At 62.7% G+C, this 25,535-nt stretch overlaps 9 protein-coding genes across 9 annotated transcripts; 5 read left to right on the top strand and 4 right to left on the bottom strand.

Moving 5' to 3' along the window:
* Positions 1 to 71: 71 nt before the first annotated feature.
* MNEG_0227 (hypothetical protein) lies at positions 72 to 1,670 on the top strand (the record flags this gene model as incomplete). Its single annotated transcript, XM_014051293.1, has 6 exons — positions 72 to 259; positions 448 to 573; positions 692 to 735; positions 967 to 1,103; positions 1,334 to 1,402; positions 1,587 to 1,670. The coding sequence occupies 6 exons, from the start codon at positions 72 to 74 to the stop codon at positions 1,668 to 1,670; spliced, it is 648 nt and encodes a 215-aa protein (XP_013906747.1).
* Positions 1,671 to 2,572: 902 nt separating this feature from the next.
* Positions 2,573 to 3,793, bottom strand: MNEG_0226 (Solute carrier family 35 member E3; the record flags this gene model as incomplete). Its single annotated transcript, XM_014051292.1, has 4 exons — positions 2,573 to 2,686; positions 2,810 to 3,115; positions 3,298 to 3,501; positions 3,704 to 3,793. 4 exons carry the CDS (start codon positions 3,791 to 3,793, stop codon positions 2,573 to 2,575), a joined length of 714 nt encoding a protein of 237 aa, XP_013906746.1.
* A 2,001-nt stretch (positions 3,794 to 5,794) lies between these two features.
* MNEG_0225 (hypothetical protein) lies at positions 5,795 to 10,582 on the top strand (the record flags this gene model as incomplete). The annotated part of the gene is made up of 11 exons (XM_014051291.1): positions 5,795 to 5,826; positions 6,146 to 6,209; positions 6,410 to 6,462; positions 6,647 to 6,785; positions 7,109 to 7,360; positions 7,537 to 7,713; positions 7,901 to 8,056; positions 8,249 to 8,433; positions 8,633 to 8,915; positions 9,116 to 9,585; positions 9,814 to 10,582. The coding sequence occupies 11 exons, from the start codon at positions 5,795 to 5,797 to the stop codon at positions 10,580 to 10,582; spliced, it is 2,580 nt and encodes an 859-aa protein (XP_013906745.1).
* An 873-nt stretch (positions 10,583 to 11,455) lies between these two features.
* MNEG_0224 (Tubulin-specific chaperone A) lies at positions 11,456 to 12,167 on the bottom strand (the record flags this gene model as incomplete). The annotated part of the gene is made up of 3 exons (XM_014051290.1): positions 11,456 to 11,542; positions 11,773 to 11,859; positions 12,006 to 12,167. 3 exons carry the CDS (start codon positions 12,165 to 12,167, stop codon positions 11,456 to 11,458), a joined length of 336 nt encoding a protein of 111 aa, XP_013906744.1.
* A 1,846-nt stretch (positions 12,168 to 14,013) lies between these two features.
* MNEG_0223 (hypothetical protein) lies at positions 14,014 to 14,997 on the bottom strand (the record flags this gene model as incomplete). Its single annotated transcript, XM_014051289.1, has 3 exons — positions 14,014 to 14,415; positions 14,767 to 14,849; positions 14,937 to 14,997. The coding sequence occupies 3 exons, from the start codon at positions 14,995 to 14,997 to the stop codon at positions 14,014 to 14,016; spliced, it is 546 nt and encodes a 181-aa protein (XP_013906743.1).
* A 511-nt stretch (positions 14,998 to 15,508) lies between these two features.
* On the top strand, positions 15,509 to 16,804 carry MNEG_0222 (Inhibitor of growth protein 3; the record flags this gene model as incomplete). The annotated part of the gene is made up of 4 exons (XM_014051288.1): positions 15,509 to 15,757; positions 15,962 to 16,078; positions 16,308 to 16,440; positions 16,611 to 16,804. 4 exons carry the CDS (start codon positions 15,509 to 15,511, stop codon positions 16,802 to 16,804), a joined length of 693 nt encoding a protein of 230 aa, XP_013906742.1.
* Positions 16,805 to 17,235: 431 nt separating this feature from the next.
* Positions 17,236 to 18,082, bottom strand: MNEG_0221 (hypothetical protein; the record flags this gene model as incomplete). Its single annotated transcript, XM_014051287.1, has 2 exons — positions 17,236 to 17,281; positions 17,505 to 18,082. The coding sequence occupies 2 exons, from the start codon at positions 18,080 to 18,082 to the stop codon at positions 17,236 to 17,238; spliced, it is 624 nt and encodes a 207-aa protein (XP_013906741.1).
* A 1,366-nt stretch (positions 18,083 to 19,448) lies between these two features.
* MNEG_0220 (hypothetical protein) lies at positions 19,449 to 19,913 on the top strand (the record flags this gene model as incomplete). The annotated part of the gene is made up of 1 exon (XM_014051286.1): positions 19,449 to 19,913. The coding sequence occupies one exon, from the start codon at positions 19,449 to 19,451 to the stop codon at positions 19,911 to 19,913; it is 465 nt and encodes a 154-aa protein (XP_013906740.1).
* Positions 19,914 to 23,361: 3,448 nt separating this feature from the next.
* MNEG_0219 (hypothetical protein) lies at positions 23,362 to 23,980 on the top strand (the record flags this gene model as incomplete). Its single annotated transcript, XM_014051285.1, has 2 exons — positions 23,362 to 23,374; positions 23,778 to 23,980. 2 exons carry the CDS (start codon positions 23,362 to 23,364, stop codon positions 23,978 to 23,980), a joined length of 216 nt encoding a protein of 71 aa, XP_013906739.1.
* Between the last annotated feature and the right edge of the window lie 1,555 nt (positions 23,981 to 25,535).

Here is a 25,535-nt window from a genome sequence, read left to right as displayed (position 1 = left end):
GGCGCACGCGTGCATTGTCGATTTGGCATGACAACCTCATCATCTCTCTCAAACCAGCAGTGAATTGCAATATGGGCCAATGCGTGAGCGTGGTGCTGGATTCAGAGGGCATGCGGCAGCGCATACAGCAGCTGGAGCAGCAGCTCGAGGCAGGCGGCGGTGGCGGCGGCGGTGCTGCGACGGTGGCGGCGGGTGGCGTGCCTGCTGGGGCAGTCGCAGCTGTGGGGCACGAAGTCCTTTTTTTCCCCGACTCTGCGATGTGAGTGTGCTGCGGAGGTAGTGTTGCAGTTGGCTTCTTCCGCTCTCTTGAGGCTGCATGGCACACCACCTTGTGCTGACACCCGGCGGGCCACGTCCATACACCCTGAATCTGCCTGGCCTTGATGCCTCTTTCATCTCATCATAGCCGATGCACTCCCTTCCTCCACGCTCCTTCCCATCCAACAGGCCCTGCCGCAACGGGCAGTCGTGCCGCCGCCAGCAGTGCGGCTACGCCCACAACGCCACCAGCCTGGTGCGCCTGCTGCAGTGGATAGGCAGCGCGAAGCGCAGCCTGGACGTGTGCGTCTTCAGGTGAGGCGTACTGGAAGCGAAACAGCCTTTGCACCATGCAAGCCTTCCGGGTCTAGAAAGCACCCCGCCTGCAGCCACCGGACCCCCCGCGCAACCCCCATGTCGCCTTTCGCTCCAGCATCACCTGTGACGAGTTATCGGACGCCCTGCTGGCAGCTCACAGTGAGCTGGCCGTACCTGCATGTAGTCCCATGGCGTTCCAGGCAGTGCTGAGACTGCAGCATGCTGGGTGGTGCTGCGTGCCAGGTCCAATCGACCTGCAGGCGTCGGCTGCCCTTGCACAAGAGTTACTCCCACTTGACCACCCGAACCCCTCACAAATTTCCCAGAGACAGCTCTCCCCACACACACCTCACATACCTCACTCTCTGCATCCCCTCCGCACTCCTCCAGGACGAGGTGTGCGTGTGCGCATTATCAGCGACAATGACCAGATGGCCACCAGGGGCTCTGACATCGAGCGCCTGTATGCTGCAGGGGTTCCAGTGCGCACTGACAAGGTTGCGGCCCACATGCACCACAAGTTTGCGGTGAGCGCAGGGTGGTTTGGGGAGGTGGGATTACTTTTGATGGCTCGAAGTGGTTGGGCTCACGCAGTGCTACCACGCAGCCCTCGACGCGGCCTGCTTCCACCGGCCCTTCCGCGCAACCCAAATGTCCATGTACACATTGCTCACTCCTCGCATGACTCTCAAATCCTTGCCCAAATGTATGCTCAGATCTTGGAGCCACCCCACTCCCCCCCACCCACACCCGCCAGGTCCTGGACAACCGTTTCCTGCTGAATGGCAGCTTCAACTGGACGCGTGCGGGCGTGCTGGAGAACGAGGTGCGTCGCTTGCGGCAAGTGTTGAGAGGGCGGCTGGTGCGCATTTGTAAAAGACTTGGGGCCCACACGCTAATCTCGCTGATGCATGTCCTCGACTGCACATTTTTCTGGTCAGCGACCGCGACCAGCAGACATGTGCCGATTAATAGGCCCCAAATGCACTCACACAAAACACTCTCTGCAGGAGAATGTTTTGATCCTGGACGCCCCTGAGGTGGCAGTGAAATACAGCCAGCAGTTTGAGCGCCTGTGGCAGAGGTACGCCTGAGGCGACGCAAATGACCTCTATGGACCAGAAGTGTGCGGAGATTTGCAGCCGGCACGTGTCAGAGTGCAGGCTCAGCAGACTGCGTGACTTCACGACCTGTTTTTGTATGTTTTTAAGTTGCGTTGCGTCATAAGTCATGAACACACCCTCGAGTGCCTGCCTGCACCCAGGCAGCACCCTATGGCACCATAATCATCCCCCACTGACTTCTACAATCACTTGAATGTACAGCCCAGGGATGAATCAGCGCCACCATGTCTGTCAATGTGTACGCATGTTAAACATTGGGACGCTGCGCACAAAACAAACAAGAAGTGTAACAAATAAAGCATGTTCATTTTTTGGCTGCCTGCAGCGGCAGCTTCCTTGGGTTGTTTGAGGTGCAAAGGAGCCGCACTGCTGCGGGCTACCTGCGGGAGAAAATGTCGACCTGTAAAACGCTGCTCACGGCATGTCGCTGTGCTCTGATGCAGCAAGCATGCGCCCTGCATAATCCTCACAGGACAAAGGGGAAAACGCCCGTCCTGCCACCAAGCATCGGGTTAACGCTCGCTGTCTAGTTGGTCGAGTACCACAGCGTTGTCGCTGGAACAGCACCCGCTAGCAGCTAGAACTGCAGCCTTGGTGTCAGTCACGGGCAATAATGGCCTCCGGATGCCGCCGTCGCTACTTGGGGCCTTGCCGGCTGCCGACTGGGCGTTGGGCCCCATTGTCGGCCCTGCCGGTGAGACGGAGCCGCTGGCGCCCAGCTGCAGCAGTGAGTACCTGCGATGGTTGCCGGGGCCCATGAAGTGAGAGGGTGCGGGCCAAGGTGCATCCTGAAACACCTGATCTCTGTGTGCTTGCTGCAATACCAAGACATGGCCTTTCTCGCCCCCCGCCGCCTTCCGCGTTCTACCCCCTCACCAAATAATGCCAACCATGGCAATCCCGATGCCCGCCAACTTCTTTGGAGGCATCGTATCACCAAACATGAGGCAGCCGCCAGTCAGGATGAGCACCGTCTTGACATGGCCCTGTGTGGCAGCAGGGTCTTGGGGTCTCACGGGCTGCAGCCGGGTCGCGGACGGTGTTTCAGCAACAGGCTGCACAACAAGGCACAGCAAATAACAGCAGCTGCACCCTGCCACAAGTCGCACCACAACATTGTAGGTGAGGCTACTGGTAGCGCCGATGACCAGGAACGTCGACAGAGACACCAGCAGCCCCAGCACGGCGCTCAGCAAAATTGCAGCTACCGCCGCAGGGGTATAGTGGTAGCCCAGCAGTGTGCCGTCGCCAAACGAGCCCGCTGCTGCAGCCGCAGTCGTGTGGGCGCGGGCCAGGCCAACCGGCTCCATGAGCGGGATGAGCATGCCCAGCAGCAAGGTGGCCTGTGGGGTGTACTGGTGGAGCAGCTGCATGCTACTAGCCTTGAGTTCGCGCTGCTTGGTGCCCGCCCAGATCTGGAGGGGGTTGAGAGGCACAAGATCAGGGTACAGTTGGCAAGGTGCCACGCTGCAACAGACACGCCACTCCTCATGATCTAGGCAGCGACCGCTCACCTGTGTTTTGCTGCGCTTTGTCCCCACTTGCTTGCCCCAACACGCGACTCAAGTGTTTTCTCTGCCCCCACCAGCCCTCATACCTGGTACATTGCAGTGACCAGGGTGGCGCTGGCGCCGATCGCCAGGCCCTTCAGGTTGCTAGCCATCTCCGTGTCAGTGATGGTGGCCGCCGCTACGCCCAAGCACACCAGCATGACCGCCAGCACCACTCTGGGGGTTGGCAGCTTTCCGTACACAGCCAGCTCCAGGGCCATGACCGTGGGCGCTACGGCAATCTTCATCACCTGTGGCAAGTCGTAGTTTGAAAGCGTGGGTGACCACGCGCGATGTTCACGAAGCGGCGGCTCAGCGGCGGCCACGCAAGTGTAAAGGGCCGACAGTTCCCCAAAGCGCCACCCTCCATGACGTGGCGGCACCGCCCCCAATTTGCCGCTTCCCACGAGTTTGCGCGCCCATTGCTTTGCAGGCTGTCGCTGCACACCGCACCTGGTAAAAGCTGACAGGGTTCACGTTGAGGCTGAGGTTTCCCAAAACTATGTAGGCCACAAATGCCGCTGCTATGGGAGCCACCTTCATTGTCGGTAGTTGCTTTCGTTTGAACATGCCCATTGCCAAGAAGAGCTGCATGCCTAGCAGCGTCAACGCTGTGTGCACCCATGTCAGTGCACAGGTGAACTTGAACTGGTAGGTCTGCATGAAGGATCCACGCGACAAGTGAGACGCGGAGGAACTGAGACATTCGTCCCCAGAATTGTGATGCATACACGCGCATGATCCAATTCCAGCCTTTGCTGCCGCAACGCCAGCATGCGAGGGTACATACACCACTCCCGATTTCAACAGTCAACCCAACATCCAAGACCAAGGAGCGCCATGCGCACCTGAAAGACCGCCTTGTTGGCAAGCACAATACCCTGCGTGTGCATGCGAAGGGATGCGAGCTTTCATAAGAAGCAAGCCGGGCAGCTGGGCGTGACAGCGGTCGTAGTCGGCCGTTGAACAAGCAGCGCCGCGCCAGAGCGGCAGCAGCGGCGACACTGCACCATATCGCTACTGCAGCGTATCGATAGTCCGTAATCCTCTTACCGATGCAGATGCGATGTTCAGCAGCGCATACAGCACCGGCTTCGCACAGCTTGTGTTGTCCGCGGCGATCATCGCCACGGGAAGTCCAGGCCTATGACAGGCCGGTATTCTGGAAATTTATTGTGTTCTTATCTGCTCCGACCCACCTTCTTGGTGTGACATATCCAAATCAACGCACTTTCTGACGACTGCCTGCCCGACCACATAACAAGGCGTATCAAGGTGCGTATAGCTCGGAGTACAAGGATACGTTCCATCCAATTATATGTGATAGTATGAAGGCTGTCGAGCAGCCCGCGGGACAAGTACGGTATGCTAACAGTGTAGCCGCCCGCGTGGCGCGCGTTTGAACACACATGAACGATATTTTTGTGGTCAAGCCTTGCTGCTCGTGTTTTATCCTTGTGGGCTAATTGCTCGCAAGGGGGAGAACCGACGCTGTGCCCTTGCCCCGCACGTTGCGGCGCCGGCCACGCAGCACACTTGAACTTATGTGTTGTTCCCTGCCGAGCCCTTGCGACAATTACTGGCAGGCCCGCCCCTCGATCTTTGTTGCCATGTGTTGCACAGCACCAACGACTGCCAAGGCATACACAACATATGACTTGGCCTCATGGGGCTTATAGAGAGACACCAACCTCACGCTGTGCTGTGTACTCTCCTTTGATAATTACACATGCAAACAGTGATCTGACGACGTCACACAAGCGACCCATTACCTCGAGCAGCGCGACTTGACCACATTCATAACAACAGCATGACGACAAAAAAAATCATATCGGTATTTGGCAGGGCTCAGGTCGGCGCTGCTTGAGGTAGAAACCTTGCCAGTCGCTGTGGCGCTTCACAGGTCAACATGTGACGCTCTCATGGCCGTAATACTACATTCAATTTGATATCACTGCAATGCTGGACGATTGCGGTGGCGCACCAACTTGCCAATTTTAAACCCTGGCCCTGGGTTGCAAACCACCAACCCCCAACTTGGATTTTCACACGCCGACAAACCCTCAGCCATGTGATGCCAGCATATTGCAAAGCTGTTGATGTGTGCTGCGGCAAAACAAACGTGCAGATGTGTGCTGAGAACACACGGTACATGGAGACGAGGCCGGTTCGTCGGCGCCGTTGGTGTGGGTGTGTCAGTGCCTGCGGCCCAGCGATCTGGCATGTGCTCTCACACAGCGAGCCAAATCACCAGAACATGTACAGGAAGTTGCTCAAGGACCATCCAAGCTTCGTCTCGCCGCTTCTGGAACCCGATATCGCAGCATTTGCCCCCCACAGTGGAGGTCTCCGTGATCGTCCGACTTGCACAGACCGTGCAAAGCGTCAGATAATCGTGCTAATCTCATGTTTATACGTTAGAAAGTCAGCTACACAGGGAAGCGTCGGTTCCCGCGATGCATCAGCGTGGTAGACAGTGTGTGTTTGGCTCGCGTGCACGAACGGCCACCAGGCTGCAGCCTAGTGGCGCATTCTATGGCCCGCATGATATTCGAGCCACGGCAGCACGGCCAAAAGTGGGGCGCGCAGTGGCGGGCTTTGGCGCAGCCAGCAGCAGCACTCGGCAGGGCGGCGCGCGGGTGCCCCAGACGTCGCCCAGTTGCAGCCCGTTCAGGTGGCGCAGCGGCAAGGCTCTGCGGACTGTGCAGCCGGTATCATCTGCGGTTGCAGTCAGTGGTCTCACCACCCTCGGGTGAGTGCCACGCATGTCGCTGTCACCTCCACACACTACCCTGCAGAGCACATGCATCCGCGAGGGGCGCGCTCATTGGGCCCCATCAGGCCAGGCTAGCTGCAGATGCACTCAACTGCTCATCTTGCCTGTGTCCCATGCAGATCTGATGTGCTGACATTCCTAGCCAGCACGGTGGCAGTGGTGCCGATCTGCAGGTTCCTCAAGGTGCGGCACACGACGGGTCGGTCGGAAGTCAGGCGGGCACCGGCTGTCTTACTCGTGTTGAGATCCGTACGCGCGGCCAAGGCGATCGCACACTGGCCGCTGCTACCTGTCCACACATGGGTTGCCCTGCACTCCACATCATCTCACCTGTAGTGCACTAATTCAACCTCACCCACCTGCTCTGACATCCCCCTCACCAGGTTTCCCCAGTGATGGGCTTCCTGGGCATCGGCCTCATCCTGCAGCAACTTGGGTGAGGATTTCAGGGTGGCTCGTAAACGGGAGGCCTCCCTGTCACCAATCTTTGAGGTTGTGAGGGTGACTTTGAGGTTGTGGATGCTCCCTGTCACCAATCTTCACGGCAGGCCTGCCCCAGTGTCAGGCCCACCTCACTCTGCCATGGCCACCATCTGCCCACCCCCACCCCCCTTCTCCAGACTCCTCAACAACCGCGAGGATGTGGAAAAGCTGAGTGAGCTTGGGGTCCTGTTCCTGCTGTTTGAAATGGGGCTGGAGCTGTCACTGGACCGCCTCAAGTCGCTGGCAAAGTACGCGTTCGGCATGGGCAGCCTGCAGGTGGGTCACAGTGTGCCAAGTATGTGTGTGGCATGTCGCCACACGCGACCGGTCAACAACAAGTTGTTGTGTGATTGGCACGAACGTATGGTGCCAATTTGCTTCACCTGGGGAACATCCACAATTTGCAGGCTTCTAGAGGCTGCCCAGGGCTCACAGCCAGCGTCTGTGTAGGCTGCTCATAGGCTGCTTGGCGGCCTGTCACACACACCCCGCCACGGCCCACCCTCGCCTGGGTGGCCTCCGGTCCCAGCTCCTTGCAACAACGGCATAGCCTGCCTCCGCGGCCACAATACTCCGCCATGCGTGCACCCTGTCCACAGGTCCTGATCACCAGCCTGATCTTCATGTCCTTTGAGCTGCCAGCGGGCGGCTCCAGCCTGGGCACCAAGCTCCTGGAGCTGACCTGCGGCGCGCCGGCGTCGCTGGTGTCAGTGCGCACCCTGGACGAGGCGGTGGTCATCGCAGCGGCGCTGTCCATGAGCAGCAGCGCGTTTGTGCTGCAGCTGCTGTCCGAGCGCGGGGAGACGCCGACGCGCTTCGGGTCTGCCACGCTGGGCATTCTGCTGTTCCAGGTGCGTGTGGAGGGATCGCAGAGTGCCTCAGGGGTATTTAACATGCTTTTGTTGGCCGGGTTTCTTGCCTAGCTTGCTCCACAAAGGGGTCCACCATGCTGTGGGTGAGGCCATGCTAGTTCCAGCACAAGTGAACGCCGCGCCCCCCCTCCCCCCGCAACGCCCCTGACCGCCAGGACATTGCCATCGTGCCCTTCCTGGTGCTGCTGCCCCTCATTGAGAGCAGTGGCGGCATGGAGAACGCCACATCAGACACCCTGCTGGGAATGCTTGGCCCGACAGCCTTCAACAGCGCAGCAGGGCTGGCTATGCTGCTGTTGGCGGGGCGCGTGGTGCTGCGCCGCATGTTCGAGGTGCGTTGGTGGGCCCAGGATTGGGAGGGTGTTGCGGGCGAGCCCAGGTTCACTACACCCTGGATGCGGCCGTGGAGAGAGGGCTGGGCGCTCGACCACAACAGTGCGCACTTGCTAGCGTCCCTCATCATAGCTGCGCAGCTGTCCTCCAGTCCCCCGCCCTGCTCCCGCGTACGCCCTGCCGCAGCTGGTGGCCGAGTCGCGCAGCAGCGAGACATTCGTCGCACTGTGCCTGCTGACTGTGGTGGGGGCCTCCCTGATCACCTCCCAACTGGGCATGAGCGACACCCTGGGCGCCTTCATTGCGGGGGTGCTGCTAAGTGAGACCAGCTTCAGGACGCAGGTGAGGGAAGCAAGATGGGTGCCGCTTGCTGTCTCACACCACGCAAGGGCGGTTTGCAGAATGAGGCATTATTGGAGGTTGTCGTTGACTGTGGCCTCACTACAGGCATTACCGCGATGTGCTTGCACCCTCGGCCTGCACGACCCTTTCCCACTCTCCCTCCCCCCTTTCCCCCGGCCTGCCCCCCTCAAGGTCGAGGCGGACATCCGGCCCTTCAGGGGCCTGCTGCTGGGCCTCTTCTTCGTGTGCGTGGGCTCCTCCATCGACATGGACGTCCTGGCCCGCAACTGGGACGTGTGCCTCTGCATGCTGACAGGCCTGGTCACCATCAAGGCGGGAGTCAACATCGCCCTGGGGCCGCTCTTTGGACTGAGCAGGTGCGCACACACACGGCACACGCAGCGGCGCGTGCTTGTGCACCAGCTGAAAGGGGGGGTGTCGGGGTTGAGGGTGTACTTCCAAGTTTTGAACAGACCCCTCTGTGTGTTTGCAATGACAGCGGGCCCAGCATGCTTTGGCCTCCACCACTGCCCATGAACACAATGCCGCCAACATCACCGCCGCTGCCACGCGCAGGGGGGAGAGCATCCGCACGGGCTTCATGCTGGCTCAGGGCGGCGAGTTTGCGTTTGTGCTGCTGTCCCTGGCCAGCGGGCTGGAGGTGCTGCCGGCCAGCCTCAACCAGATCCTCATCATCGTGGTGGTCATGTCCATGGCGCTCACGCCCGCACTGGCGGAGGTCGGCAAGTGGATCGCCAAGGAGACCGACGCGCGCTGGCCGGAGGGCGGCGGCCTCGGCGGCGCCGCAGCAGCTGCGCTGCCGGCCAGCACCTCAGCCTCCCCTGCGGACGGCGAGCTGGTGGGTCACCTGGTGGCTGGGGTGTAGGGCGACACGCGTCTTGCAAACAGAGCCGCTGCCTATGGCGCCACAACGCGCGCTCCTCATGTGAGCCCCAGGTGGCTGAGGCAGCGCCACCTGCTGCACGCACAACCCTGCGCCGACCTCCCACACTGCCCTCCTGATCTCTGCCCCCCCCCCCCTTCCCTTGCATGCGCCAGGCCGTGGACGACCCCGTTGTGATCCTGGGCTTTGGCCCCCAGGGCCAGATGCTGGCCAACATGATCCAGTCCCCCCTGGCCGCACCCTCTGGCGCCAACAAGCTGGCCTACATCGCCTTCGACCTCAACCCGGCGCGCGTCCAGGCTTCGCGCAAGGCGGGTTTCGCAGTGGTCTACGGGGACGGCAGCCGCACCAGCGTGCTGCACGCGGCGGGCGTGCACCGGCCCAAGGCGGTGGCGGTGTGCTACAGCGAGGTGCACCGCAACAAGGCGGCTGTGGAGCTGGTGGGGGCCGCCTTCCCCGGGGTGCGCATCTATGCGTGCGCCAAGAACTTCAGGGAGGCGGCGGCGCTCAAGGGCGCGGGCGCGCACCGCGTGATCATCACGAGCAGCGAGGCCGGCCTCAACCTGGGCACGCGGCTGCTGGCTGACGTGGTGGGCTCGGAAATCGGGGATGCCGACACCCTCAGGTGCGTGCAGCAGGGCGCAGCTCGTGTTGAGCTGGGGGGGGGGCGTGTGAGGGAGAACCTTGGGGCACGAGGGGGGCACCTGTGGGCGGGTGTTGCAATGTTTGGAAGCTGGGAATACAGAGTGCTGAGAGCCATGTGGCTGTACGGTGAGCCGCCTTGATTGCCTCACAATGGGGCTGCAGGTCGTCATGGGTGCCATCACTCCCCCCTCTCAACCGCCACGCACAGGCGTGGCATCCAAAAGTCCCTGGAGATCCGCACCGAGGCGCTGCGGGAGCGCTTGCGCACCGCCAAGGCCGCGGACGCCACTGCCAGGCCCGCCCTGCCGGCCTTGGATGCGCTGGCCAGCGGCGGGGGGGCCGGGGACCCCATGCCGACTAAGGAGCAGATCGAGCTGTTCGTGCTGGACCCCGCGGTGGCCCGCAGCATCGCCGCGGCTGAGGAGAGCGGCGGCGCTGGTAGTGGCAGCACGCGCTCCGAGGGGCCCCAGAGCTCCGCGGGGCCGGGGTTGACAGGGAGGAGCGCTGTAGACGGCGACGCCGGGCTCGCGGACAACGCGAGCGTGGAGGAGCGCGAGACGGCCCTGCGCGAGAGCTTCCAGGAGTTTTTGCTGGACATTGGCAGTGACATGGGCGTGGAGGCGGAGGCGGCTGCCGCCGCGGCGGCGGAGATCGTTGCGGCCTACGGCGCCAATGGCAATGGCACGCGCATGCCCAGGGACACTGCTGCTGACCTGGTGTCAGTCTCTGTTGCGGATGCCAGCCCCAACGGCCTGGTGGCAAATGGCAGTTTCGGCAGCAACGGCAGCAACGGCAGCGGCGGCGGCAGCAGCAGCAGCAGCAGCAGCAGTAGTACCAGCATCAGCAGGGATGAGCGACTTGACGGCGACGTCGTCACAGTTGCGGCGGCCCCCGTGGGCGCCAGGGCAGCCGTCCGAGGTGGCGATGACGGCAGCAGCAGCAATGGCAGCGGCAGCGGGGTTGCCGGCAGCCAGTGAGCTCGGTCAGTCACTCCACACTTGCGAGCTATTTTATCAGGCAGGGAGCCCAGCTGCTTACTGAGCTGGAGCCATGGCTGATGTTTGTGTTGGGTTTGCGGTGCATATGCGCCCGGCCCAGGTGTGCTGCCCCTCTTGTGGGCGTCTGTTGTACCCTCAGCCCAAAGTCGTGCGTCTCGCGTACACTGCATGTGCGCACTGTATCGCCAGCGCCCTTGGCCACACGGCGTCTCCCTTGCGCCCCTCTGGGCCTGCCCAAGGAGCTGCCCTCCTTGATGATGACGTCTGGGGTGCACAGGGGATACTGGGGAAGCTTAGGGGATCTCTGTGTTGTGGCGTGAAAAACCCTGTGTAGTCGGCGGCGGGTGCACACCACCGCTCATGGACCGGGGTCGCCTTTTAAACCTTGCTGCTCCTCACTTGCGAATGCTGCACCTAGGCGCGGCGCGCCGGGAAGTGCCCGCTCTCGCTTTGTACAAACTCAAATCGTCCCTCGGCACGTGCCCTGCCAGCACATGCTGCTCACGCGGTGTGATCTCGTTTCTTGCGTTGTTTTATGAGGTGGGGCGCTGCAGGTGCAATGGCACAACAGCTGGAAATCCCTCTCCGGCTGAATTTGAGCGATGTGTCTGACATGGACGGGTGTACGCAGCTCATCCACAGCATTTACTGCTGACGCTGCGGCTAGGCACAATGCCGACGGCCACGCCCCGTCGCCAACCTGTGTGTCTTTCATGTAACCAGCCCTCGCTGGAGCCATGAACATTGACAGCTGGCCGTACTACCCAGGCAGCCAGCTAAGTAGCAGTGTAGCCAGAAAAGGAAAGGGACCATGCTGTGATGTGTGGCTGTGTGAGCCAATTACACCCTGTGCTAGCTGAAGATGCCCTGTGCATCAGCAAGCGCGGCCCGTGCCGCCTCCAGCTCCTCGCTGCCCGCTGCGTCTTGATCATTCTCGGACTGGGACCAAAAGAAATGTGGTGCAGGAGTCGAAAGAGCGGGCAGGGTGAGGATCCCAGGCAGAGACGAGCAGCCGGTGCGTCACTCCGGGGCCAATTGTGCAGGAAGGGTACGAGCACGACCCATACGGTCGCACCCTCTTTCCGAGTATTGGCGCCCTTGGTCACGGACTGCAGCGACTCTTTGTTCCTCATGCCCAGGCTCCCAGCCGCCCCGGGGGCACCCCTCACCACGAAGCCCTCCAGGTCCGACAGCGCCGCCTCAAGCCGCTGCCGCGTCTCTGGGATCATCATCGCGGACTCAGCTAGAACATTTTCCTGTGAACAATTGTGATAGATGCTGAGCACAAGGTAGATGGAAATGCTGCTAAAACGCAGCTGGGTTTCAGTTGCAAAACGGCGGTGCTCTGGGTCTGCGGACCAAGCGCACGGCTGTCGGGCTGCTGCGCGTCGCAAGGACGCACCGCCTGCTTCAGATCGTGTGCATCAGCCCCCTCCGTCCGGAGACGATCCAACCGCGACTGCTCTTTATCCTTTTCGGCCAAGTAGTAGCTGAACTCCTTCTGCAAGCGCTTCAAAGTGTTTGTCTTGATCTTGATGGTCCTAATGACATCTGCTTGCGACATAAGTGCGAGTATTGCGCCTCAGCGGGGACGCGGTGCAAAGCAAGCCGGGTGATCAGGCGCGAAAGTTGTGCGATCTCGGTGCAGAGGTACCGTACTACGGTATGCTATGTGATTGGCAAGGTGGGATGTGACAGGCAATTCCATCAGACGGAAGCGGCAGTGCATTACTGGTACCGTCATGTTCTCGTGGATGCCGTGGCTTACATCGCGCCTGCAGGGTGCTCTGCTGCACTATCGTAGTTCATTGATCAGACTCGGCTCTGCATGTGTCGCTCACCCACCTGATGCAACATCCAAGCGCCTCGGATGTGGCCAGCTGCCACGCAGACACGCAACACAGCACTACAGGGAAAATGCACCTGGGCCGACGGTCTCGACGCTCAGGATGGGCAGCGCACCCCAGATGCTAGCAACGCGGGTGGGAGGCATTGCCCCGGTGCAGCTGCCAGCTTCACCGGCCACCGCTGCACGTGCCGCCGCCATCATAAGTGCCACCGCCTGGTCCACTTCCGCCGTGTGCAGCTCTTCAGGGACTGAGAAGGCCAGCAGCGACGTGTTGACGACGAGCCTGCGCCCGGTGCTACTGACATTGCCAGCAGTGTGTTGACCGGTCAGCTGCCGCAGCGCCGTGCAGGGCAAGCGTATTGTAAACAGGTGCAGCCGACCCGCAGACAGCAGCCTGCTGGCCTTTGCTGCATCCTCATAGCCGCATACGCAGTAGATCACTGGGTAGCCCAGCAGCCAGCCGTTGAGCGTAGGCATGCAAGGCAGCCCTGCAATTGTGCCAAGGTTGAGCACAGGCCAGGCCGGCTCATCCGCAGCTCCTGCGCCCGCAGTGGAATCCGTAACGGCCGCGTGGCACTGTCTGACAGCTGCTAGCAGGGGCCACATTTGGCGTTTCAGGGCCTGCGCAGCGAGTGAAGCAGGGTCGTGCGTGCTTGACACCAACGTGCAGCACGGCTTGCGTGCCATCATCCCACGCCTGTGGCTGCCTGCTGGCTGGATGTGTTGTGCCTCGCCAGTCAGGAGCCTGGGCGTGACGCGCTTGCGCTTTCATCTCACCTGCGCCTGAGCATGGCCCGCCAATGCAGGTGAAGCGCCCTCGAAGCTGACCAGCACGGGCTGTGTTGTGCTGTGGCTGCTGGCGCCGCCCCTGCTGCTGCTGCCGCCCATTGCGCTGCAGCCGCAGCCACCCTCCCCCAGACAGCCCTCCAGGCGCCGCTCCAGATGCGCCAGGTCAGCGATGTAGCAGCAGCCGTCGAGCACCAGCACTCCACCTGGTGGCCGCAGACGTGGCATGAAAAGCGGGCAGGAGGGGTGTCAGGGTGCGACACAGGTCCCTCCATGACGAGAAAGGCATGTTACAAGGTAGGACTGGCCTGAAGGAACAGGCACGGCAGCGCCAGGCCAGGCGCTTCACAATACACAAGTGACTAGCGTCCGCACCTTGAAACCCGCCGGCGCCACTCAGTGACACGAGCGCCGCGCGAAGCTCGTGAGGCTGCACACGTGCGTAATCAACCATGGCCACCGCTCGCAACCCGCAGGCCACCGCCAGAGCGTCATAGGCCAGGCGCTCGCGGTGCTTGACCAGCGGGCGGAAGCGGCCGATGCCATCCTGCCGAAAGCGCACGCATTGTGTGTGAACACCAGCTCTTCACAAGACAGGGCGTGGCAACTGAGCCAGAACAGTAAGATTATTACCCCTCAAACAACCCCCCCCCCACACACACACACATAAACGGTATCCATGCCTGCTCACCCAGAGGGCCTGGACGACACCATCCACGGCCCCGTCAGGCCCTCCATCGTCGGCCATCTGCAGCCGCCGCTCAGTACACCGCCATCATCTGCTGGCGCCACGCGACAACGGCAGATGGGAGCTGAGAGGCAGCAAAGCACTCGCCTGCTCGTCCACCGCGGCGTCACCAACGACGATGGCGCTGCTTGCCTGTCCCGCTGCCCCGGAATCGCCGCCGCCGCCGCTAATAGCAGCACCCGACGAGGCGACTGCCGCCGCCGCGCGTCCTGCGCCCCCCAGCAGGCCCTTTTCTGCGCTGGCGCGCGCCACCAGTGCGGCCTCCCTGGCCAGGTACTCTGCGTAGTGCTCCAGGTCCCCCGCGCCCTTGAGGCCCTCCTGCAGCACGCGCAGCTTGGCCTGCCAGGCGGTCAGGGTCGCGCGCGCCTCTGACAGCTCGCGGCGAAGCAGCTGAGACTCCGTCTCAAGCAGCTTCTGGGTCTCGTAGATCTGCAGGGGAGGGTCGAGGGGGGACGCAGTGAGATCTCACAGTTCTGCAGGAGAACGGCGGGAGAGGGATTATGGTGACTTGGGGGGCTTGTGGGGGCCAGGGAGGTGGGGAAGGGAATTCCGTTAGCTGTACCCCAGGCTTGCGCAAGGCCACATCACGAGCGGCGGTGTGCCAGGTTGATCAGCTGTCCATCCAGTTGACTCAGCGTTTGTGCGAATTGCCCCTCGTGCCACCCTGCATGCGCCCCTGCGAAGAGATGCCACCACCCCTATCGTTTACCATGTTCTTGCCTGGAACAACCCGCCCCACCACCACCGCCCGCAACGCGGCCCCGCCGCTGCCCACCACACCTCGCGAACCTCCTCGTTGAGCGAATCGGTGAGCACGTCCGAAAGCTTGGCTGCAGCCCTCAGGGCGCTTGCAGCATGCGCCTCTGCGTGGCGAGGGTCGTGGCGCCCTGATGTGTTACATGGCCGACTTGAGCAACCGCATGCATCGGGCATCCCCGCAGGCTGCTCACCTGCCTCGGCCTTGAGAGCAGACTGCTTCTGCCACGCCTTGTGCACGGGGTTTTGAAACATGTGGCACTCGATCAGATCATTTTGATCGCAGGATTGTTTAATGTGGAACCACGTCGCCGGTATCTGCAGGGCAATGTGAAATAGCAAAATTGCTCATGATTTCTGGAACAATAATACAAAGGACGGTCTTGACTCCCGTGTTGTGCGTCTTTTGTTACCAGCTCTTCCACGCCCTCCACTTTGCCCGACCAGGGGCACGCGAGTACCAATCTACGCACTAGTAGGAACCCTCCCGTATTGCCTGCCACGCCAGCGTCACGCGTGCGCACGCTGCGTGCGAAGCGGGCCAGACGCACACGACAGGTGCTGCGGGGCGGGGCGCATCCTTGAAGCACGGCGAAAGCCCCACAGACCTTATTTTTGTGCGGACCTGCAAGCAGCAGCGCATAATCCTGCTACGAGGCCCACGCAACAGCGCGGCCGGCAGCGGCAGCAACCGGGCGCAGCACGCCCTTGCATCCACGACCCCTGGGTGGCCCCTGGGCGGCCCTGGAGGGCTGGCGACTTTGTGATGGCGAGCTACCTGAAGAAGTATGTGGACCGCGTGCATGACGTGCCGCCACAGCTGCAGCGCCTGTTCAAGCTGATCCGCGACCTCGACGAGCGCGTGGCAGCCCTGCAGGCCGCGGTCGAGGACAAGTGCCGCGACAGCCTGGCCGGCAGCGCGCCCAACAAAAAGCAGCGCACCAAGGCGGAGGCTGCGCAGCGAGATGAGATCAACGCTGACATGCAGAAAATACTCAGCCTGTCCGAGGAGAAGGTGCGCGGGGGGTCGGGTGGTTTGGTGGGGGGGAAAGGGGGTGAATAGCATCACTGACGGGCCGCAGCAGCCTTGCTATTCACTCCTTAGTTGACGAGCAACACCTTCTGGCAGCCGCCTGGCGAACACAATGACGTCGCGCTGACTGACAGTCTCGCCACACGCGCTCCCCTCCATTCCTGCGCGCCGTACGCTGTCATGCAGGTGCGCATCGCCGCGCAGTGCTATGACTTTGTGGACGGCCACATCCGCCAGCTGGACGAGGATCTGCGTGCCTTCGACGGGGACCTCTACTCAGACAGGGCGCGCCTGGGGCTCAAGGTCGGGCAGGGGGACGGGGCAAGGCGCAAGGGCAGGGACGGCGGCTGAGGTGTCGGGGCTCCGGGGCTGGCTCGCGCCCGATGGGTGGGACGGCTGAGCGAGCGTGCTGTGGGTCTCGACCTCAACGCAGTGCAGCGTGCGAGTCATGGCAAAAGCAGTTGTTGTGCACGGACTGCTGGGTCCTCGCCCTTGATTGTGCACCCCACCCCCACCCCCACCATCTTGCCAGGATGGCGAGACCGCGTCCAAGGCCCTGGGCATAGAGTCAGATTACCCCGCCAACGCACCAGGGGCAGTGCGGCAGAAGCGCAAGTACACGCGGCGCAAGGGCACCGGCGGCGGCACGGAGCCAGCAGGCGCAGGTGCGGGCACTGGCAGCAGGGTGGTTTAGGGGCCTGCATCTAACGCCGTGATGCTTGGGGCTTGACAGGCGGCGTGGGTCCAGCATCACTTGTGAAGTGACGGGGCTGGCTGCACGAGTGCCTCTACGGCTCACACTTGCTGTGTGCACCGCACCTCTTTGTGCCCTCAGGGTCCCCAGTGGCAGCGCAGGCAGCGCCCATGGCGCTGGCGGCTGCCACCGCGCTGGCTGACAGCAGCGAGCCGCGCTACTGCGTGTGCAACAACGTGAGCTACGGCGAGATGATTGCCTGCGACAACCCGGACTGCTTCATAGAGTGGTTCCACTACGAATGCGTCGGCATCACGCAGCAGCCCAAGGGGTGAGCGGGGCAGATGCAGGGGTAGGGGGCGGGCGCTGAGCCGTGGGCCTGCCGGTTTCGGAGTCTGAGCAGAGCGCGTTTGCTGGTTCCATACGTGTTGGGCCATGCTTGCGCAGCCACTTTGCCGATCCCTGCTGCATACCTCTGCTTACCCTTGCTCACCCCTGCAGGAAGTGGTTTTGTCCGCAGTGCAGGTCGGCAGGCTTCGGTGGCGGCTCATGACGCCCAGCTGTGGTGCAACATTGTATATTACAGAGCTGGCAAAGTTTCATCGCCATCTCTGCGCAACCGTCAGCCAGTGACTTGGGTTTCATGCATGCATCATAACACTGGTCCTGCATCGACTTGCTGCCACCTGTGATCAGTCTCAACAAGTTTGTCGAAGCGGCACCTGCTGTACTTGCGGCTACTCCTCTTTACTGCTTGGAGCGGCTGTCAGCTCCCAAAGCTCCAGGTCAGGAGACCGATCATACTGCAGGGACTGGATCAGAAAAACAGGGAGCGAAGGGGAGCATGACGTGCGCGATAAGGGAAAGGGGGGCAAGCATGACGCAACAAGGCATTGCGCAGGTCAAGCTGAGCAAGGTGGTGCGCCCCGTCAAGCCAATTCCAAATCCGGACCAAATCCTCTCACCTGCGGCGGCAGCTGAAGCCGTCGGCCATGAAGCAGCGGCCGCGGCGCTTGAGAAGTAGGCGCGCCTGACCTTTTGGCAGCGGCGCCTACTCCTTGAACACCAGCGTCTGCGCCCTCCACGTCAACAAATGACAAGAAGTGCTCCCATGCCGCCGCACGGGGCCGCGTGGCGTCTGATAGGGTGAAATTGTAGCGCTTCTCAGCCGCAAGCAGCAGCCGCAGAGGGGCCGCTGCAGCGGCCGCAGTGCCCTGGGAGGTGCCGCCGCCACTGCCAAGCAGCCGCCGCCGCTCCACCCAGCGCATGATGCAGGATGCAGCGTGTACAAAGGCCTCTGTGAGGGGCGGATCATACACCACGTCCGCTGCCAGCAGCGTGTCAACAGAGAGCAGGAGGTGCAGGTCGTCAGGGGACCAGCGAAACGAGCTGTTGATGTCTCTTGATGGCAGGGGTACCGCATGGCTCTGCTGCTGCTGCTGCTGCTGCTGCTGCTGCTGCTGCTGCTGCTGCTGCTGCTGCTGCTGCTGCTGCTGCTGCTGCTGCTGCTGCTGCTGCTGCTGCTGCTGCTGCTGCTGCTGCTGCTTACTGCCCAGGCCCTCTACGCTGTCACCGTCACAGCTGATTGCTTGACCATTCAGCAGCCGCAGCATCTCGCAATCCGTCAGGCTGTAAGGGTCCACGCCCAGAAAGTCAAACCACGACAGATGCCGTACAAGTGTGGTGCCGGCTGCTCTGCCAGGCAAGGCGGAGCTGGCGCTGGCGATCGAGATATTGGCTGCTGCTAGTTCTAGCACAGTCGCCGCGCAGTCTGTGGCAATGAAGAGAGGGCAGCGCAGCCGCGCCGCAGACAGCGCTGCCAAAAGTCCAAGACCGCTGCCAAGCTCCAGGGCGTGCCACCTTTCCGCGCCGCTGCGCAGCGCCAACGTAGCATCCGCGAGCAAGCATGCACCTCGCCAGACCTGCTCCCCGCACCGACTCAGCGGGGTTGCCATGGAGTGGCGCAGCAGGACATGGCGCACAGCAGGGCGGCGGAGCAGCGGCTCCTCGCCCACGCTGGCATCGACGCCGTCGTCCTCGCCGCTGCTGCTTGTGCCGCTACAGCTGTGGTGGATCTCATCTTCGGGATCTCTGTAGTGAAATCGTGAGCTTATGAGGCCGGGCACGTGCTGAGTCTCCAAATGTAGATCGCTCAGGACTACATCCGCCTCTTCTCGTTCAGGATGTGACATTTTAACATTTTTGGCGCGTAAGGATGCTTCGCTCACATCTTCTGCTTTTAGCTACCAACCAACCTTTCGAGCCGGCTTTCATGGCCGGTGTCACTCGGTCACAAGGCCGGGGTGTCTGCGCGGTGACAGTGCAATCCCTCAGAATTGATGCCTTTGAATCACATTAGAAGATGTGTGTGAGCTCCTTTGCACTTCAGCACATTATGAACTGTGGTTCAGCCGCGCCACAGTTCCAACTCTTAGTGTGGCGATGGGCTCAATGCGCAACTGCCATCATGGTCAAAGCAGGGATGGTTTGGGTGTGGCTCAGCCCCAGCCCCAGAAGCACGCCAACTTTGAGCACCATCCAGCTGACATTTTTCGCCACCGACATGCTGCTGCACGCCTTTCGATTGTACAAAGCTGCATCCAGCTGAACTCATTGACGTGTCGGTGGATGGCTTTCATTTCATTCACGGTCCTTACAACAGCTAGAGCGGGCAACGGGATTGCAGCAGTTGAGTCTCACATCAAATGGGTGTCGGCAGACTGCGGCTGTGACTGCACTGCCGCCCTGACCCGGCGCTCATGCTGCTGCACCAAGATGCGCCACTGCCGTGTCAAGGTCGGCCTGAGCCCTCAAGCAAGCCAACCACAGGGCGTCGCAGCGGGCACTGCCGGACGGCACCAGCCGCAACATGCCGCAGTCGTCCGCCTCTGCCGCGACCCGCTTCCCAGGCTGCTGCACGAAGAGGCCGCTGCTACCCCGCTGGTCGCGACCGACGTTAGTGGCGCCTGCATCCCAATGATGCCCGTGTTGCTGCTGTTGCTGCTGCTGCTGCTGCTGCTGCTGCTGCTGCTGCTGTTGCTGGTGCTGGTGCTGCTGCTGCTGCTGCTGCTGCTGCTGCTGCTGCTGCTGTTGCTGCTGTTGCTGCTGCTGCTGCTGCTGCTGCTTCAGAGCGGCCTCTATTGCGCGGCTGTGCAGTGCCAAGGCCTCTTCAAGCGCGTCAATGGCGGCAGCACAGCCAGCCAGGGACTCACGACTGGCGGGGCTCTCCTCAACACGCAGGCCACACGTGTGGCCGACACCGGCATCAGCACCGCTGTCGTCTCTAGTGCAGCTGCTGGAGCGTTGTTCCAAGCTCATGGCCTGGGCTGCTGCCTGCACCAGCGCGACACGCAGCAGCTCCAGGTCAGCCAGGCAGCTGCCGCACAGCTGTGCTTCCGCCAGCTCTTCACGACCATGCAGAAGCAGCTCAAGGTAGGGGCCTGATTTTGTGCATCCAAGTTTTGGCGCCTGGGCCCGCTGCGGCGCAGCCCAGGGCGAGGGGGGACGCAGCACAAGGCAGATGTGCATGCCGCTGTCTGCTGCTGCGCAAGCAGCCTCCACTGCTGCTTGCTGTTGCTGCTGTTGCTGCTGCCACGTCTGCTGCCACGTCTGCTGCCACGGCTGCTGCCACGGCTGCTGCCACGGCTGCTGCCACGGCTGCTGCCACGGCTGCTGCCACGGCTGCTGCCACGGCTGCTGCCACGGCTGCTGCTGCTGCTGCTGCTGCTGCTGCTGCTCCAACCCTGCGCCGCCTGCAAGCTCAAAACCCATGTCCAAGACGAGCGCCCGCAGCATCACCGCCAAGGAGCCCCTTGAACCGCCATGCACCAGCAGGTGTCGTCGCTGATGCATGCAGGGATGAGCAGCGGTGTCCCGATCAATGTCTACTGCGCCACCTCCGCCGCTGCTGCTTGGCGCTGCTGGCTGTCTCATGTCCTTGAGCTCAGCAGCACTATCACCCCTCCGCAGACACCGCGACTCGTGCGGTATGTCTGGCAACGCCGCCATGATCCCCCCGGTCAATGCCACCGCTACCGCTGCCCCCTGAACATCCGGCAGCTCCTCTGTGGGCGCTGCCGCATCTCGCATCCGCAAGGCTGGCAGCTGGACTGCCGCCAATGCGTCGCCCTCTCCTGACACTAACTGCTGCTGCTGCTGTCTCGCTGCCACCGCTGCTGCTGCCATAACCGCACGCGGCGGCTGGGTCAGCGTAATGGGGTGAGATGATTCACTGAGCTCTGACTCCTCGATGATCGCATGGTCGTCATCATCCTCATCCTGCTGCTCATCATATCGTTGACTGGTGTCGTTGTACCCTACCTCCTGCTGCTGCTGCTGCTGCTGCTGCTGCTGCTGCTGCTGCTGCTGCTGGTGCTGTTCCTGCTGCTGCTGCCGGGCCTGGCGAGTGTCATCACCTGCCAGCAAGCCCTGTGCTACCGTTCGCGCTGTGGCTTCTCCCGCTTCCTCGCATGCCGCTCGCCCGTGCATCACCAGCCTCGCTCGCCCGCCCAAAGCTGGCTGGTCACCCTCCACGGCAGCTGTTGCAGAGGCTGGGTTCTGCACCGGGGCACAGCTCCCGAGCCGCTGCGCCGCCCACTCCTCAACGGCTGCCCCGACCGGCTGCAGCAGCAGCACCCCGCTGGCCTGCGGCACTGCCGCGCTACCGCTGCCGCCTTTCGCCAGCATGGGGAGGACCTCTGCTGAAACGACCACGCCCACCTCCAGCCAGCAATATTCTGCGCTGCTGCCGTCGCAGCCTGTGGCGCTGCTGCTGCAGCCTCGGGCGTCGTCGTTGCCGCTGCCTGCGCCGTCCAGCGCACTTGTGGACAGCTCCTCGACGATTTCAACGTAGGGGTTGCTGGCCTGCCCCACCTCCCCACCCTCGCTGATAGCCCAGCCCTCCTCCTCCAGGGCGCCACGCGCAGCAGTCCCTGGCGGAGATGGCGCCGTCCTGCCGCCGTGAGCAGACGCGCGCCGCCACCGCACCTCCTGCCGCGCCCTCTGCTGCGCTGCCACAACCGGCAGCAGCTGGGCGAGCCCCACCGCCGCCTCCACGGTCAGCAGCCCTGCCGCCGCGTCCCACTGCCAGCTGCTGTGCGCGGATAGTGGGAGCGCCGCATGCCACACCAGCAGGGCGGCCTGGTTGGGCCGCACAGCAGGGCCCTCCCACCGCCGGGCCGCACAGTCTCTACTGCCGCCTCCGGCCGCACTCGCAGGGCCGATGGAAGCGCTGGAAGCCAAGGGTTCTAACCCCGTCACGACTGCCGGCTGGATCTGTGCGGTGATGACCGCCTCGTCCCCCATGACCTTGCAACTGCAGCTGCGGAGCTCCAGCAGCAGCTGCGCGGCTGGCGCTGTCAGACCCCGCACCTCCAACTCGGCTGCCGATGCTGCCGATGCGATGCTCGGTGCTCCGCGGCTGCTTGCCTGCTGCCGCAGCAGCACCAAGAGCGCCGCCACTGCACCGCAAGGATCGAGCGCCCCCAGCGGCAGTGACTGCTGGCGCACCGGCACCGCTGTCGCCACCACTTGGGCCGCCGTCATGCAATCGTCGCCGGTGCCCCGGCCGCCGCACATGATTTGCAGGGCGGGCTGCTGTATAGATGCCGCGGCCAGGCTGGAGAGGTTTGAGGCGGCGACGGTGAGGGCACCGCGCCGCGCTGAAATTGCCCAGGTGAGACGGCCAACGTCTTGGCAGCCTGGGACCGTGTTTTTTTTGGGGGGGGGGGGAGGGGGGATGTTGCGCAATCAAAGGTTTGAGCTTGCAAGGTGGTGGGCGCAACAAAGACAGCAATGCGCAGCGCTTGAATTTGCCAGGCCTGTTCGTGTAAGGCGTGATGCCACGTGTACGTGTGGTGCAGGGTGCCATGTGTACTTGTGCAGAGCAGCCAAGCACAATCAGAGCCCATCACAGGAGCGCATTTTAGAACGAAAGCACCCAGCCCTGAGCAGCACGGCCCACCTTGCTGCCACAGGCTCCGCAAAGAGCCCAGGATGGCACCCAGTCCCTCCGCCTCGGCCGGAAAGCTGACCTGTCCGCCCTGGCCAGTGCTGGCCGCTGCCACGTCCTCTCGACCTGAGGCGTCCCCCTCGCAGCCATCCTCAGCGGGCCCGGCCATGAGGCACACCGCCGACAGGCGCCCTGCAGCGCCGCCGGTGCTGCTGCCCCGGTCTTCAGGCAGAAGCACCTCGCAGCGCTCCCCCACGGGCTCTCCGCCGTCAGTGCCGCCGCAGGTTGGCTCGCCGCTGTCTTCGCCACCGCCGCCGCCGCTGGTGTGCAGAATCACGACCGCCACAGCCCTGTCTGCACCCCCCACCCGGCATCCCTCTTGCACAGCAGCTTCGGATGACAAGTCGGCCGGTGGTGCAACGAGGCCGATGCCGCCGCCAGGCACGACCAGCGCTGCTGCGCCTTTGATGAGTGCAAACTGCTGCATTCTGGCATTCTTGTCCCCTGCAGCGCCGCCAACGCTTGGGCTCCTGCTGTTGCTGCCTGCTCCGGACAACAGGGTAACCACCAGCCCGCCTTGACCTTGGCTGACCGGTTCTGAGCTCACCCGCCGCCGCCTGCTCCGCTGCTGAGGGTGCGGTTGCTGCATTTTGCTGCCAGCCTGCCCTGCCGCGTGCAGCACAGCAAGTGCCGCAGCAAGTGTTTGCCGACCAATGGCAACTCGTGGCACCATCTCTATCTGCAAGACTGCGCCTGTCACCTGTGCGGCAGCTGCCACGGCCCCAGATTGCAGGTCCAAGACCGCGACCCAACCGCTGCTGGATCCCAGAGCTATCCACTGCTGCTGCTCTTGCTGCTCTTGCTGCTCCCGGCGACAGTCTTGCCGTTGCCCCCGCAATAACAGCTCACTGACGCATGCGCTGCTGCTTCCACTGATCCAGCATGCGGCCGACACGTCAGGAGCCCCGAGCGCCCACCAGCCGCTCAGCTCTATGCCGCCGTTGATGCCGCCGCTTACAGCGAGCTGCAGCAGAACGCAGCCGGTAGCTGCCAGCCTGCCGCCGTTCTCCTCCTGGCTGTGCTGCTCGTCGTGCAGCCCGCTGTGCTGCTGCTGCTGTCCCTGGGGCCCAAGCCATACCCAGGCATCCAGCTTGCCATCGCTTCCAGCGCTGCAATGCACTAGGCCCCATCCCAGCTGCTCTGTCGCTGCTGCTGCCGCCCAGCTGGTGCGCTGTGGCGTGCCTGTGGGCAGCAGCCGCAGGAGGCCTGCACTGGTCAAAGGCAACTCCAAGCAGCCCCAGCCCTGTCCCCCTTGGCCACAAAGCCCATGTGAAAAAAGCAGGAGCCCCTCGCAGCAGGTGCCCCGCTTCTGCATGCTGCCCGCACGCTGCTGGTGTGGCTGTGGCTGCTGCTGCTGCTGCTGCTGCTGCTGTGGCTGCTGCTGCGGCTGCGGCTGCTGCTGCTGCTGCTGCTGCTGCTGCTGTGGCTGCTGCTGCTGCTGCTGCTGCTGCTGCTGCTGCTGCTGCTGTTGCTGCTGCTGCTGCCGCTGCTGTCCCTCTGAGGCTACGCCGACGCTGCTGTTGCCTCGCATCTGGATGGAGACCACAGGGCCGTCCCAAAGGGCGCAGGCATTGCTCGCCGCGCCGGCAACGGCTGCATGGTGCAACTCTTGAGACGTCTCAAAGAGCCAGCCGCCAGAACCGTGCGCGGGCTGCCCACTGCATTCGCCGCCGCCATCATAGCTCAGCTGTCGGACGGCCAGAGACGTGCCTGTGCGTGTCACGACAGCCGGGCACTTGACTCCCAACGGCCCCACGGCCACGCAGCCAACAGCAAGCACCTCATCACCACCGTCAGCGCCGCTGGGGGGTGGCGTCAACGGCGATAGGCGCAGAGGCACGCCGCCAGCACTTCCGCCAGCTGTCCGCTGGCCCTGGGGGCTGCGGCGCAGCATAAAAGCCGAAGGCAAGCGTTGTGCGCCATCCTGGGCGAGGAACAGCAGCTGGTGGTCGGCTGAGCCACGTATGCGGACCGCTGCAGCCTTGATGGGCCCTGCATGCAATGCGCGAATGGGGATGCAGCAGCGGCAACAGGGAAGGCGGCCATGGGCAAATACAGCAGTGGTGACGCAGCCAGCGCCGTGCACCAGTCGCGGGGGTGCCAAAGAAAGGGTCCCCTCACCTACGCCACCCTCTGCGTCACTATTGCTTGCTGCATGATCATCAATGCCCTGAAAGATGTCCAGAACAGAGCACTTTGGCGCTCCCGCCATTTCCATTTACACCACTGCATATTCTAGGCGCGTTGTCTTTCAACCCGAAGATGTTTTACGCTTGTGAAAAGTTCGTGAACCGTGCATCCGCTGCCGATCCCAGATCAAGAGATCAAAATCTTGCCGCCAGATGAGCCCGAGCACTCCGTTGCTTGAAGGCCGCACAGGCTCAATTTACGCGTGACAAGCAGCAAGTCATCTTGTCCTGGTGGGGTATGATACGATGACGGTGCATGCTGGTGAACCAGCGGCTTCCTGATCATTGACTCGTGGTGAAGGTGACAAATGCATGTGACTTGATCCAAACAGATCAGCTGTGCGCTCGCGGGTTCCAGGTTACAACCAAAGTGTGTGGGGGTAGGATGGGGCAACTGAATACCCAAGTGCCCAAAGAGTCAGGCCCGCCGGCCGCCGCCCGACCTGCACGCTGCTGCAGCGCACGCAACGGCTCGGCGCGCCGCGCGGCGCCTGCCGTCCCCCCAGGGCTGGGAGGGTGGTTGTGAAAATCCTGTGCTCGCGCCTGCTGCTCTGTGGCCAGCAGCGCACAACACGTGCAAATGAGAAGAAGAAACAAACGTACGTGGGCGGCGTGCCAAGGGGGTGTCACCCAGGCGTCACTCCAGCTGATCCCTGGGGAACACAAGTGTTCCCCGCCGCCGAGTAGGGGGCATACAGGGTACATCTCGCCTCCATAGCTGATGTGGAGGGCAGCACTTGCGTTGCCATGACAATATTCCTGCAGCATCATCGCTGTTTGGGCATGCTGGCGGGTGACGGCCAAACGCTCGCACACGCCCCAAAAACCTATATGCGCCCCCCATCGGCCCCCTGCACGCCCCGCCGC

This window comes from Monoraphidium neglectum, assembly GCF_000611645.1.
Source record: "Monoraphidium neglectum strain SAG 48.87 unplaced genomic scaffold scaffold00016, whole genome shotgun sequence".
Lineage (NCBI taxonomy): Eukaryota > Viridiplantae > Chlorophyta > Chlorophyceae > Sphaeropleales > Selenastraceae > Monoraphidium > Monoraphidium neglectum.
Note: the sequence above shows the minus strand (reverse complement) of the source record. Positions and strands in the feature narration are given on the sequence as shown.